Source organism: Anoplophora glabripennis, unplaced genomic scaffold (genome assembly GCF_000390285.2).
Source record: "Anoplophora glabripennis isolate ALB-LARVAE unplaced genomic scaffold, Agla_2.0 scaffold11, whole genome shotgun sequence".
NCBI lineage: Eukaryota > Metazoa > Arthropoda > Insecta > Coleoptera > Cerambycidae > Anoplophora > Anoplophora glabripennis.
In genome coordinates this window covers 643,044-657,817 of record NW_019416496.1, presented here as the reverse complement: position 1 = coordinate 657,817, position 14,774 = coordinate 643,044, and the positions used below count along the sequence as shown (strand labels likewise).

The window sequence follows — 14,774 nt, the reverse complement described above, 5'->3', positions numbered from 1 at the left end:
AAGTTTATTTTTTGAATATTCCTAAAATTTTGGTTTATAGTTTATAACGTATAATAAATTCTAACCCTTAAATATAACCTAAGTACAAATTCTTTCGGAAAAGAATGACACGGATGACTAAAAGGTAGTCTTTTAATTAATTCAAGAAATGTGCTACAAATGTTATTTTTTGTGGATAATTGTTCAAAATTATCTTGAAATATCTTTTCAGTGTTACAAATGAGCTCAACAAAGTTATCGTTTGGCATTTGCAATTGTCCAAATAAGGTATATTCATTTTCATTATTATATAAAATAAAAATAAATCAACGAAATTATACCCACGCCTATGATTGCAATTCTTACCACCCATTGTCGTTACTTGCCTGAACGAACGCCAAAGCCGTCTTTTCCGCTGGATGGCGGGGCATAAAAGCTGCGCGACGAAATCGACGCTAACCGTTCCCGCCAAGACAGTTGGAGAGCTGTATAAGCTGTGCTATGGTATTAATGTTTGATTAGAAAAAGAGACATGTAAAAGAACTAGAACAAAAACAGAATTCCAATTAACGTTGCTAGTGAATCCCAGTAAAATAATTCCATAATTCCATAACCAATAAAACTTACGTACGAATCAATTTGTTATAAATAAACCACCAGCATTAATTGCAGTGTTTATTATTAAAAGATATGGTCCAACACGATTACGGAAAGCTGACCATAAACGTGATCAGATTTCTTATTAATTATGTAGTGAGGTTTGTATTTGCGTCGATTACGTTATACTGCAGTTGGATGCCACTCCAAGACCTTACCGATTGGTTTTCCTATCATGTGATATTTTGTACGATTGGGGTAAGTACAATGCTCTAATGTTTCGCAGAAATTATGTACTTGAACGTATTTACCAAAATCACATTGATTATTTCATACTTACTATCAACAAACACGGGTCACATAAACAAAGCATGACCCTAAGATTCTTTATAAACCTGTTTTATTTCATTTATTTTAAATTATGATTAATAATGACAATAATTATTGGACAGATATTTATGGTACATCTCAATTTTTTAATTTCGTTTTTTTCTATTCCATTTTAACTATCTATTAAGATATACTGTTGCCCTCTATACAATACTGGTGTATTATGAAATATAACTTTATGTAAAAGTCATATGTTTTAAGCTTATGCCCTTAACAGCGGAAGCGCTGATGTTATTCGCTGGTGATGAACTGTGGAGCAAACAGTTGAGTAGGACAGAGAAGTATGGAGTCCATGGTGTTTTGGCCACCATAGGGATTTTATGCCTAATCGTAGGGAATCTACCTGGAATTTATTACATAAAACCAGGATTTCCCTTGTATACAGTGCATGGAATAACAGGTAAATGTAACATATTCTCAAAAATAAACAGCAAGTAACTTGTAATAAATAATGTAAGAAATAGGCCCCAAAATAGACCCCTAGGGCACCCCGGGAGTACAATGAAGTTTTATGTCATCTAATCACTACCTTATGCTAAATTTACATTAAAAAATATCCTTTTACTGTGCCTCATTATGTTTTTTAGGTCTGGTATCGATGGTAATTCTGACCCTGTCTATATTTTTGGGTCTGTCAGTGAATTACTCTCAAGAAATGAAAAACTTTTGTTCTCTGAAGCCAGTTTGCTACAAACTTATACACAATGTGACAGGATTGACAGGTTATGCTGTAGGAATTGCCAGTTTATGTTACGCTTACTACACAGATTGGTTTATTTTGTATAATGGAGACATATCCAGGATGACGGCACTCATAGTAACCATACTGGCTTCATTGTGGTCTGTAAATAAAGCATTGGTGTCATTGTATGGTCAAATAAAGTCTGTGATTTTTTAAAAACGCGTTTTAATTGATTGGCGGGTGCAGTTTCGGGATTATTTGTCCTTGTCAGAGAACTTTTTGTCTTCACTGGACGAGAGTGTACGTTGAAAAGGTACAGAAGAACTTAGGATCTACAAATAAATTACGATAATGATGATAACTGCAAATCATTAAAGGTCTTTTATCAATCTACGTGCATCTTATTTCTGAAAGATATAAAAATTGATATTTATTGATAAAAGATTAGATATAAATATAATTGGATTTCCTCACTGCCCTCTCGTAAAACTGATAATAGATAATAGTTTCTTGCTTCCTTGCGCAAGAATAAAAAAAATTATCAATATTTTTAATAAACAATGGAAATATACGAGGGCATTTGAATAATTTTTAGTGAAAGACATTTACCAAACCAAATTATTTACTAAATTATCGACGCTTTTCTACATTGAGAATGAATTCATTTCTAAAATATTTGTTAAGCAATAAAGTCATCTTTAAACATTTGGTGTGATATTAGTAGAATAATTTACAGAAGTAGAGTAAATATTCTTCGACCTTGTTTATTTTCATTGTATTTTTACAAAGTGATGAGTATTTACAAATAAAACTTTTCATTATAGGCGATACATTATCATAAATCGGCCCTATAGATATTTGCATTGTTTGTGTATCAAGATACCGGCAAGCAGCGTGTTAATATTTTGTGTTCATCCCAGTTTTTATATATTATTAACCGCATTTTATTTAAGATGGGTAAATTACTCTCTAATTTTATTTTAAATTGAATCGAAAACTATTTATTTTATTTTTTATATTATTTATTTATCATTACGATAAAAAATAAATCATTTTGAATTTCTGTAGCTGACGCACTACTTATATGCGGTGTCAAGTTCAGTTTAGTTATTATTTTGGTTGTACATCATCATCAAGAATGGTAATATGAAGATTTTAGTTTACATTTTTGTGCATATCCTTTACTGCCGTTTGAAAGAGTTGTTTTCCAACCTCCCTCGTATCCATCTTAACACGCAGCGGCCTAGAAAGTGAATGACTGCCGGCGGGAGTACGAGTAGAATCACACATTCAAGATACCGAGAATAAACGCGGTAAATCCCATCGAGTGTAGTTTACATGCAAAACAATCGCCTTGAAACAACATCGTCGATCAACAAACTACTTTCTTTAGTCTAGCGGTATTGGTGCTAGAGATGTCTTTCGATTACGGCAAACTTCCGATTAATGTGGCGAGGTTCCTCGCAAACTATCTGACTAGATTTATTTTTGGAGGGCTCCTTCTTTACTGCTGTTGGACACCACTGCAAAATTTGAGCGGATGGTTCTCTTACCACGTTATTCTTTGCACTTTTGGGGTAAGTACATTGCACTTATACTCGTAAATAGGTCGTCAATTAAGTGCGCATCATCAAAGGAATATTTGTTCACCTGTAAAGACATCTTTTCACTAAATATGGAGATAATATATTTTTTTATTGTCTAGTAGTTTTCAATTAATCTATTGTATTATTAAATTATCTTAAAATGTGGGGTTTTTCCGTTGTGATATTCATTGACTCATGGAAAATATAATGATATATGAAATAATTTGAGATGTTGAGAAAAGTTGTTTCTTTTAGTCATATGATATACAGAGTGGAAAGTTTAACTGGAACAAATGCTTTAACTAAATAAAGGAAATTCCTGAAACATATTACAAAGAGGTCTATTTATTTTTTGACTCATTTTTTATTTTAAAGTTTTTTCAATTGCAAATACATATTTTCTGTTACTTTTTATAAGCAATGCGTTGGAAAAAAATAAAATAAGGAAATGTTTATTGAAACTTCTTTAAAGAATTAATAATTTGAACTGAATGCGACTGATTTGTTAGTACTTATTTGTATTTCAACGTGTAAATAAAAAACCAAAAATAAGAAAATGCCCTATTTAACCGAGACACATCGTATCGAAATTTTGATGATGATCAAATGTGGGGACAGAAGTCGAACACAGGCCTCGTTTGTTTGTTGAAGTTCATGCCTCCAATTAATCGAAGAACAATTAGCTAAATCGATAATCGATATCAAGAGTTGAAGTTGAGGAAAATCCTGTTATAGTTGTTACGATCTCAATTGGAACCGCATAAAAACATTTTACTCATAAATTCTACGGAATCCATAGGCGTCCAGAAAAATTTTGCCCTGTCGTCTAGATATACTATATTCCGAGCTATATTCCTATTTAGTTGGCGATATTCTCTAATTTTTTTTAAATAATCTGCCCGAAATTCAACAATACGTCGTGATTCCATAATTACCATACGATTGTCAGGTTTTTTATGTTTAAAACCGCATCGTAATAAAACATGTCGTAAAGTATCTAAAGATTCATACTTAATTATAATCAGGACAGTCGCTTAATTTATCTCGAATCATGTTTAAAGTAGCAACTTTATTTTCTTTATACATATTATAAATTATGCACCGAATTATATCTCTGGTAAAATCGTTAATACTCTTTAATTTTGTATTTTTCCGTTTCCTCTTTGTACCGTGATTAATAACGTCCCTTTCTTTAATTACGCTATAAATTGTAGTTTTTTATATCTTAGTTAATTCGCTAATCCGTTTCCTAATTTCTTTAACACATTGTTCACTATTTTCTCTTTTCAAACATTCATATATATTTTGTTTTTAAACTTTGAGTTTATTTCGACGCTTTCGACAAAAACCGCCTCGAGTATTTGGGGATTTTCTCGGGTTATTCCGTTATCTTCCGTTTCAAAGGGTTTCCAAAAAGCCATGCTAAATTATTAGAGAATTACATATAATATTTATTTTAATAACTATTACCCTTTACTGGTTATGATATATACAAATAATAATATTAACAAATAATTAAGCTCTGCTCTCCACTGCACTGGCAAAACCAAGTGAACTGCGTTCGACACCAAACTAATTATAGAATACCATGAAAAAAAATATTTACGACCTAGTGGACCAATACACGTTTCCTTTGATGACCAGCACGCCGCCGTCGATTCTACATAGGGCGGACTAGTCTACCAATACCGGACTCGCCCAATGGCTCTTCGAGTATAAATTACGAGACAGATCATGGCTAAGGCATAGGAAGAAATTTCAAGTGATGTACAGACGGTCCTAAGGTTCACAGGTTCCAATTGATATCGTAACAACTTATGCTTCAGCTAGGCAAATAGCTACCGTTCATCATATAAGATCCAAAACCTGCACGAGCTTAACGAAGATGATCCTGATCGTAGGCTCGACTTTTGCGAACGAATTATGGCTTCTATCGATGGCGGGCAAATTGCATTGGAATCGGTGATGTTTTCTGATGAAGCTACGTTCATATTACATGGGCATATCGATCGGCACAACCGCTCTTATTGGGCTGACGAAAATCCTCACTGGATGCGTGAATGTCATACTCAAAGGTCTCAAAACACAAACGTCTGGGCTGGAATTATTGGGGATTACATAGTAGGTCCTGTATTTTTCAATGAAAATGTAACTGGACAAACATACCTAACTATGCCCCAAGATGAACTGGTTCCTGCTTTAGCGGATTTATTCCCCAATAATTTGTATCCCGACTTATTTGACCAACGGATATGGTTTCAACAAGACGGGACACTACCACATTTTTATTTATTTATTTATTTATTTATTTATTTANTCTACCAATACCGGACTCGCCCAATGGCTCTTCGAGTATAAATTACGAGACAGATCATGGCTAAGGCATAGGAAGAAATTTCAAGTGATGTACAGACGGTCCTAAGGTTCACAGGTTCCAATTGATATCGTAACAACTTATGCTTCAGCTAGGCAAATAGCTACCGTTCATCATATAAGATCCAAAACCTGCACGAGCTTAACGAAGATGATCCTGATCGTAGGCTCGACTTTTGCGAACGAATTATGGCTTCTATCGATGGCGGGCAAATTGCATTGGAATCGGTGATGTTTTCTGATGAAGCTACGTTCATATTACATGGGCATATCGATCGGCACAACCGCTCTTATTGGGCTGACGAAAATCCTCACTGGATGTCATACTCAAAGGTCTCAAAAAAACAAACGACTGGGCTGGAAGTATTGAAGATCGCATAGTAGGTGCTGTATTTTCAATGAAAATGTAACCGGACAAACATAACTAACTATGCTCAAGATGAACTGGTTCCCCAATAATTTGTATCCCGACTTATTTCACCAACGGATATGGTTTCAACAAGACGGGACACCACCACATTTTGCTCAAAATGAACGGACCTGTCTCAACGAAGTGTTTCCGAATAGGCGGATTGGAAGAGAGGGCTCAATTGAGTGGCCAGCAAGATCACCCGATCTTACCCAATTAGATTTTTTTTATGGGGATATCTAAAGATGAGGGTTTATGCTACTAAACCTCACGACAAACCTTTATTTATTAAGTTACAGAATTTGTTTCAGTTAAACTTTCCACTCTGTATGTTCTGACTTATGGATATGCTGGCTTCAAATATGGCAAATAAAAAACAAATGAGGTCTAAATATTGTTTTATTACTTAAATAAATCCTAACTTTCAATTATATTTTTCTTAAAATTATAAATCGTAAATAGGTATGCTGTTACCATGTCTTTTATTTTATCAACACTTTTTTTATTCGAGTTCTAATAATACATTGTTTCCTAAACCCCTTGTCTTGGCCTATCACAATTTCTTCTTAATTACTAAAGAATAATTGTGCAAGAAAAATTATAATTTGTCAATGCATCCTTCCAAATTATATTTTTCAGCATTAACTATATACAGGGTGTTCCAAAAAGACCCTTACCTCCGATAACTTCTCAAGATTGAGGCCTATAAAAAAAGTTTGGGATAAAAGTTGTAAGATATTAGAGACCAATATTCTCAATCGACAGAACGCCAAATTTTGCGACCTAATATGGGATCAGAAGAATTTGACAAGTGTAGGATACAGTCACGTCATAGTTGTGTAAAAAGAATAGGTACAAATATATTTTTTCAACTCAAAAATAATTGTAATACAGTTAGGATTTGTAATTTTGGGGTAATTATAGGAGTTTGGAAAGGATCTTTTAATGCTAAGTAGACTGCATTAATAATTGTTAAAACTTGTTGAAAAGCTCTGGAATAGTCGGCGACGTACTACATAAAAAGAGGTGATCCTTGGCTGTAACAGCGTTACTTCCGGTTTTTCTGTCCCGCCTTTTTTCTAATAAATAGAAAAGTTGCTGCTTCAACTTTAGCAACAATTAATCAATTTGCACTATTAAAAGCACATCTCTATGTGCAGTGAAGTATGTACACTTGCTGAGCTATCGATGAAGCCAGTGGTTCCAAAAATGTTTCCTCGAATTATTGTGATAAGTTTGCAAAAAATAGATATAAAAATTTAATAAAAAATATTTAAGTCCTCGTTCTCGTTCGGAATTGTAATTAGCAATAAAAGACAATTAATATACCTCTGATGAGGTCTACTACTGCGAAATATTAACTTCTTTTGACTATCTTTGTTTTCACGTCGAGCAAAACGACTTTATTTTTATTTCGACTTGGTTTTCAGTACATACCCTTGATGGCAGAAGCTCTAATGCTGTTTGTGGGTGACGAACTATGGAGTAGGCAGTTATCTAGGAAGCAGAAATATAGTGTCCACGCTATTCTGATCACCGTAGGGACTGTATTTATCATTGTGGGGAACTCGCTGATGTTTCATTACTACCATCCAGATTATCATTTTTATACTGCACATGGAATAACAGGTTTGTAAAAAAATGGTATATAAAATATAACTAAAGCATCGTATATTTTAGAAAATCAGTTGATTTTGTTTATAAAATTATATCCTTATCTTATGCAAATGACGGAACATTAAAAAAATATATTTACGTTGATCTAATCTTTGTTTTTCACCTGTACTCAATTAACAACAGTCTGATGAGGTAGTAAAAAATATTTATACAGTGATAATGATAAGTCAATAACAAGTTCAGATATAATTTTTTCTTTTAAAAATATCATTTATTTATAATGAAATTATTGTACCCATTATTTATTCTATTTTAAAAGTATTGCAGACAACTATTCATATATCACTCTGTAGATTTTCTAATATTTTGCAGGTCTCATATCCATGATCATCCTCATTCTCTCCCTCTTCTTGGGAGTGGCGGCAAACTACTCCAACGAAATGAAGAGCTACTTGTCCCTTAGGCCAGTGTGGTACAAGTTTGTCCACAACGGAGTAGGCATCCTAGGCTACGCCATCGGTATAGTCAGTTTATGTTACGGCTACTACACCCATTGGTTTGCCTATTATCACGGAGAAGAATCCAGAGCAGCAGCTCTCATATTAACCATAGTGGTTTCGCTGTGGTCCATAAACGGTGCGATAGCATCAGGTTATAATCAAATAAAATCGTTGTTTTCTTGAAGCGTTGGTCTTTTACAACAACGTTAATTTTCTATCACCACCTACAAGCTTACAGTCCGTTTATAACTATACAAAATACCCCCTTCGTCCTTTAATGCGGGGTGCAAGCGTATTTTAGATACTGGTGGTGTTATTCCTCGTCTGGGACGTGGATTAAAAGCTACCAGTTTACTAGGCAAAGTTCTCGTCAAGAGTATCAAGAATTTTTATTCTTTTCTGTTTAATTTTTCACTGCTATGCGATATATAGTTAAACATATCGGGAAGCTATGTGGGGAGGGGCTGTACATTATTATTTTGTATGTTGGGTCATCCTAAATATACTTGCCATAAGTAAAGTTCAGTTATATTGGATATTTTCTAAAACCAAAATCATAATTAAGAATCGTGCGTTAATCATGTGTACAGGGAGATCACGTGAAAATTGCATCTACTGTTATCTGTACTGTACTTCGAAATATGAAAAAAGTGTATAAATAAAGTTGTAGAGAACTTGTTTAAATACTTATGTTCGAAAATGATTGAACATCTACTTAGACAGAACTCGATAAATGTATATATTTTTTAAACTAGAGCTTCCTGTATATTTACGTTTTAAAATTCACGTGAAGGTATAAACAAGCCGTCCCTGGTACGGCAAATGTCTGTACCTTTGATGTCTAAGCTGCCGCGCGTCGCAGAGCGAAAGCACTGATGGCGGTTTTGGCGGTTTAAATTTTGTGTGACGAAAATGTTGAAATTTATTCAAATTTCATTTAAAAAAATTAAACGAGTAACGAATTACTTACCAATAGACGATATGCTCTACAAAAATTGTTCAAAATAGTTTCTATGTGCTAAGAAACATGCTTCCAAACGACGGTCAAAATTCTGTCACCAAAAACACCGTTGCTGAAACCGAGATCTCCGTACAACGTGAGGATTTGCATCACACCAATAGCGAATGTTGTGAAAATTTAGTACCATGCCGCACAGTGGTCGGAAATCCGAAAAAGCTGGACAAAAGTCCAAAAAGGCTTGCATCATCACCAAAAGTAGGGACTTTATGTTTTTCACCTAATTTGTAGTCAAAAATCTCAAATTCAAGATGGCTGATACAAAATGGCCAATATATCACGTTAATTTATTGAATCTAATTGAAATTTCGAGTGCCTCTGGTATTGAGGTCGCGTAAAACGTATGTAAGGTCGCAGTTTGAGGTTTTTGAGGTAATTAATTATTATTAATAAAGTACGAAAGGTAAATATCTGCAATATAAGGCATGTATTTGGAGTTAATTCCTCATTTCGAACGAAACAATTTCTAAATACTATTGAAGCTTATTCTTGTTATAAAGCTTATTCTAATTACTTAGCTGATTCTAATACACATGAGTCATTCGCATCATCATCATCTGTCACATAACCATCAGAGCATGAAAATATCACCATAGCTTCGGTTGAAAAGCTTCTCTTTTTCATCTATCTTGTGCACGTAATTTTACTGGTACCTGATCCCGTCTAAAATGATAAATTATGAATTGAAAGATCATAAATAATAAGTTCATCTATAATATTTTTTTTAAAAGTAAGCTTTTAGTGACTATTTTCGTATTCTCCTCAGCGAACCCTTTCATTTGATACCCATATCATGGGGGTGCGTAAAAAATAACTGGTCCGCCATATTGGATTTAAAATGACGTCACTTAGCTACTCATGCATTGTCATCCAAACTAAACGTGTATGCAAAATTTCAGCACAATCGGTGGGGGAAACTATTTTAAAATTCAGTTGCAAGATTTGACCCATACTAACGAGGCCAGTTAAATAAAAGCTTGTAAAAATATGATAAATGGCAAACGAAAAGGGTGTATGTTCATAAAAAAAAAACAATTTGAATTATAAACGCTCGTTTGAAAGGCGCACAGACCCTAAAACGCTAGCTATTGTTAGTTATCTAAGGCCTCTTAGTAAACCAGCCGTACACGGAGGCACAAAAAATGATTCAACGACTTTGAAATTTCAAGTTTTGTCCAGCTTTTTCGGAATTCCGACCACTGTGTGTCGCCTCTAGTAAAACATTCATCCGTAAAAAGCACCTTGCTTGTAAAATTCGGATACTGTGCTAATTGATGTCGAAATCTCTGGCAAAATTCCACACGGGGCTGAATATTATTGTTATTGAATGCCTGAACCCTTTGTACATGATAGGGGTATAATAATTGTTCCCCTAGTACAAGGCACACGGTACTGTTAGTTTTATAAGCCTGCTAAGTAATACTGCAACACACAACGCACGTGCATAAGATGCACAGGGTCGGCTTATAATCTGAAATTATTTTTTTAATCAAATGAATGGTCGAGTTGTAAGTAGATAATTATTTAAACTACACTTAAAATCTTGTCTACGCAACTTAACAGTGTTGTCAGTTGTATCCTTTTTAAACCAATAATTATTATCGGTAATTTTTAGATACGTAGTGCATGGAGAAGTTGTTGAAAGATTTGTTGGATTTTTTGACAAACAAGTGGCAGGGATAAATTTAGTTTTAAGTAAAGTTTGAAACGGCATTAAAGATGTGAGAATTTTTTTTCAAATTTTTCCGTATTTACTCATTTTTTCCAAATCTGCTAAAAGATCTGACGTATTAAATAAAATAATGCAACACAGGATTCCAAGTAATGCTCCCACCCGTTGGAATTTTTCTTCTAGAGCTGTTCTTATGGTCAAAACTTACAGAAAGAAACTTATTGAAGTTTTTGATTTCATCTCGGATAGTGAGGATTTTTTAAATGATCAACAAACTTTAGGATTGCACGATTTACTGAATTTTAACTATTTGTTAAAGTTAATAATTGTAAGAATTTATGTTTTAAAATAACTATCTTTTCTGTTTTATGAACGTTTTTAGTTTTTAATAAAAAGTATATGTTTATTAGTTTATACAGGGTGTCCCGTATAGTATGTTACAAACCTTGGGTGGTGATAGTACATAAAAAAATATGACTAAAAACTCTTATAAACATAACCTCTTAAACGCACCGTTTTGAAGTTGTAGGCCTTAAAAGGTACAACTACAAAAGTAGTTTTTGTGACGTAACTCTTTGTTGGAAAAAGAAAACATAATGAAATTTTCAGGGACTAGTCAGCTTTAGGAAGCCAATAAATAATGTGGATATTAATAAAATTGAGAAAGCGGAAGGGTGTTTTTTTATCACCCTGTATCCTATTTTTTGCCAAAAAAAATTTTTCTGCAAAGATACAGCAAATATCATAAGATTTTTAGAAAGACCATTGAATTTAGAAATTTTTTTGTCTCTTGCATTTTTTATGTAAAATGATTAGTTTTCTAATAAATTTACAAAATGCAAAGGGAGTTTACTCACCGCTAGGTGTTAAATTTGACGTATTCAAAAAGTAGGCGCCTGTCACTTTTAACATAGTTGACATTTGTTACCATATTTTAATCGTGTCTGTTGACGAATTATTAATTTGTGAGTACAATGGCGGATAACAATCGTTTTACTAATCAAGAATATGCCGAAATGCATTTTATTTATGGATTATGTAATGGAAATGCAACAGCTGCTCGAAGAACATACATAGAACGTTATCCGCAGAGACGTCAGCCGTCTACACAATTATTTACTCGGATTCACAGACGGATTATTGAAACTGGTAGTGTGGTACCCCGTTACATACATTGTGGTAGAATTGCTAGAAGACTACCCGCGCAAGATGAACAAATTTTGAGATCTTTTGAACAAAATCCGGGAGAAAGTGTGCGAAGGGCAGCTAATCAGTTACAGCTTTCCAGAATGTCAGTTTGGCGTGTTTTGAAGGAAAACGGCCTTTATGCCTACCATCTCCAAAAAGTGCAACATTTAATGCCTGAAGATCTTCCCCGACGCCTAGAATTCTGCCGAATAATACTTAACCATCACCAACATAATGTGGAATTTATTAGCTCCATTTTATTTACCGATGAAGCCACCTTTACACGAGATGGTTTACTGAACTTGCACAATGCACATGCATGGTCAGACGAAAATCCTCATGCTACCATTGATAGTCATCACCAACACCGATTCTCAGTCAACGTATGGGCTGGAATAATAGGTGACTATTTGCTCGGGCCTTTCTTTCTACCTCAAAGGCTTGATGCAGTAGAATATTTAAACTTCCTAGAAAACCATCTCCCTGAGTTAATGGAAAATGTTCCTTTAAATTTGAGACAATACATGTGGTACCTCCATGACGGGGCACCTGCGCATTTCAGTGTTCATGTTAGAGAGTATCTACATATGCGGTTTCCTAATCGATGGATTGGAAGAGGATATAATGCACCAATAGCCTGGCCACCGCGATCACCGGACTTGAATCCTGTCGATTTTTATCTTTGGGGACACGCGAAATCTCAAGTTTATGCAACCCCTGTTGATACAGAAGATCAACTTAGACTGCGAATTGTAGAAACCTTTAATTTAATAAGAAATAGTCTATTCATATTCCAAAGAGTCAGATTTAACTTTATAAAGAGACTGACAGCATGTATCGATGCAGAAGGAGGTCAATTTCAACATTTATTATAATAACATATTTTGTTTTAGTTCTGTTTTGGTTACTTAATTAAAAAAATTATTTTGGAAATTGATTGTATTCTTAAAAATTCACTAGGCTTAAGAAATGTATGTAAATAATTCGGAAGCACTCATCTCTCTGCATTTTGTAAATTTACTAGAAAACTAAACATTTTACATAAAAAACACAAGAGACAAAAAAATTTCTAAATTTAATGGTCTTTCTAAAAATCTTATGATACTTGCTGTACCTTTGCAGAAAAATTTTTTTTAGCAAAAAATAGGATACAGGGTGATAAAAAAAACACCCTTCTGCTTTCTGGATTTTATTCATATCCGCATTATTTATTGATTTCCTAAAGCTGATTAGCCCCTGAAGATTTCATTAAGTTTTCTTTTTCCAACAAAGAGTTACGTCATAAAAACTACTTTTATAGTTGCACCTTTTAAGGCCTATAACTTCAAAACGGTGCGTTTAAGAGGTTATGTTTATTAGAGTTTTTAGTCATATTTTTTATGTACTATCACCACCCAAAGTTTGTAACACCCTGTATAGTTTGTGAGTCTCAATGTCAATGACATAATGACGTTAACTTAGTGTAGGTAAACTATATAATATCAATACACCTGTTGTGATATGACAACAGGGTACTAAGCAGGCTAAAACGGTAGATTTAGTAACGGTACTGAATGTTTGTGTGTCTTCATTGTTAAATTTCTGCGTGATATTCTGAAAAAGCATGTAGGCATACGAATCGACAACGAAACAATGCACACCGTAGTTCTCAACTGATTATGCGCAGATAGCGTTAGGTTAGAGATGACCCCATTCAAGATTACACTTGTTTGCACTGAAAGAAAGATTCATTAACTTAAAGTGCAATAAAAACAGGTGACAGTTTGTGAAAAACTTTATTCAGTACTTGACTAATAAATACATACAGGCTAAATATAATACTTATTCTCGTAGCTTACACTTACGACAAAGAATCAAGAATAAAATGTCAATGATACAAGACATGATTTGGCAAGTGCGCAGTCGTCGAACGCCACCTGGCGCCGATCGTAACTTTTAAGTAGACTTTTAACGAATTTAAATTAAATTTGGCAGTGCTCTCTTAAGCGAAGTACAATGGGGTAAGTATCTCGCACTAAACAGTTAATAGAATAGCGACAATCACAGACATCTATTTAAAATAAAAGAGTATTCCATGCATGATGGTATATTTTGTAGGAAAATAATATCAAAATACCATAATTATAGTTTAAGGACACTAGTTAGGTATTAAAATATATGTAGACATACACAGTTTAGAGTAGCAGCAGGTATATACACTTGTCACAATATTTTAGCTTAACTGTATGGATCGGGGTGCCTCAAGGCACTACCTTGGGGCCTATTTCTATTACATGTATGTAACTTACAAACATATAGATGTGTACGCAAAAACTTATTAATTCGTTTATCTCTTGGATACACCCAAAGGACTAGTCACAAACTATTGGAAGAAATTAAAGAACCCTTCAGTTTTATACCTGCGTGTGGTGCGTGAAGTGTTACTTAATCAGAATGTCCGTTACTGTGGAAAACTCACTCACGCGTTATATTACTTTCACACCTTCACATTCGCTAACAACTCTAATAATAATTATTAATATCTTCAGTACATAACTTGACTACTCCTCTCCAATCACAGTTTCATTCCGTCGGGTCCTGCTGCTCTGCAGGACTCGCAACAGTGGCTAATGTAGTAGGGGTAGTGGCACAGGCGCGCCTGCACTGCCAATTTACATTTTCGGATTCGGTCAAGACAAGATCCTAAAACAAAAATGGAATTTTTCACTTCACAACCATCGACCAAAGAAATTCAATATTATCGGTTAGAATAGTTCTCATATC

The 14,774-nt window shown here is 34.1% G+C and overlaps 3 protein-coding genes across 3 annotated transcripts in view; 2 read left to right on the top strand and 1 right to left on the bottom strand.

The window, feature by feature from the left end:
* Window positions 1–523: 523 nt before the first annotated feature.
* On the top strand, window positions 524–1,864 carry LOC108907946 (cytochrome b561 domain-containing protein 2-like). The gene is made up of 3 exons (XM_018711804.2): window positions 524–834; window positions 1,168–1,366; window positions 1,554–1,864. Exons 1-3 carry the CDS (start codon window positions 670–672, stop codon window positions 1,862–1,864), a joined length of 675 nt encoding a protein of 224 aa, XP_018567320.1. The 5' UTR covers window positions 524–669.
* Window positions 1,865–2,933: 1,069 nt separating this feature from the next.
* LOC108907822 (cytochrome b561 domain-containing protein 2) lies at window positions 2,934–8,317 on the top strand. Its single transcript, XM_018711641.2, has 3 exons — window positions 2,934–3,225; window positions 7,447–7,645; window positions 8,006–8,317. The coding sequence occupies exons 1-3, from the start codon at window positions 3,064–3,066 to the stop codon at window positions 8,314–8,316; spliced, it is 672 nt and encodes a 223-aa protein (XP_018567157.1). The 5' UTR covers window positions 2,934–3,063; the 3' UTR covers window position 8,317.
* Window positions 8,318–13,772: 5,455 nt separating this feature from the next.
* LOC108908312 (thrombospondin type-1 domain-containing protein 4) overlaps window positions 13,773–14,774 on the bottom strand; it is a 159,691-nt gene continuing 158,689 nt past the window's right edge. The window contains exon 12 of the mRNA XM_018712338.1: window positions 13,773–14,693. Coding sequence (XP_018567854.1) covers window positions 14,566–14,693 — 128 coding nt within the window. The 3' untranslated portion in view covers window positions 13,773–14,565. The remainder of the gene's footprint in view (window positions 14,694–14,774) is intronic.

Coding starts and splice junctions, on each gene's coding strand:
- LOC108907946 (XM_018711804.2), top strand. CDS start 670: ATGGTCCAACACGATTACGGAAAGCTGACCATAAACGTGATCAGATTT. Junction 835..1,167: donor TGATATTTTGTACGATTGGG/GTAAGTACAATG, acceptor ATATGTTTTAAG/CTTATGCCCTTAACAGCGGA. Junction 1,367..1,553: donor TACAGTGCATGGAATAACAG/GTAAATGTAACA, acceptor TATGTTTTTTAG/GTCTGGTATCGATGGTAATT.
- LOC108907822 (XM_018711641.2), top strand. CDS start 3,064: ATGTCTTTCGATTACGGCAAACTTCCGATTAATGTGGCGAGGTTCCTC. Junction 3,226..7,446: donor TTATTCTTTGCACTTTTGGG/GTAAGTACATTG, acceptor CTTGGTTTTCAG/TACATACCCTTGATGGCAGA. Junction 7,646..8,005: donor TACTGCACATGGAATAACAG/GTTTGTAAAAAA, acceptor AATATTTTGCAG/GTCTCATATCCATGATCATC.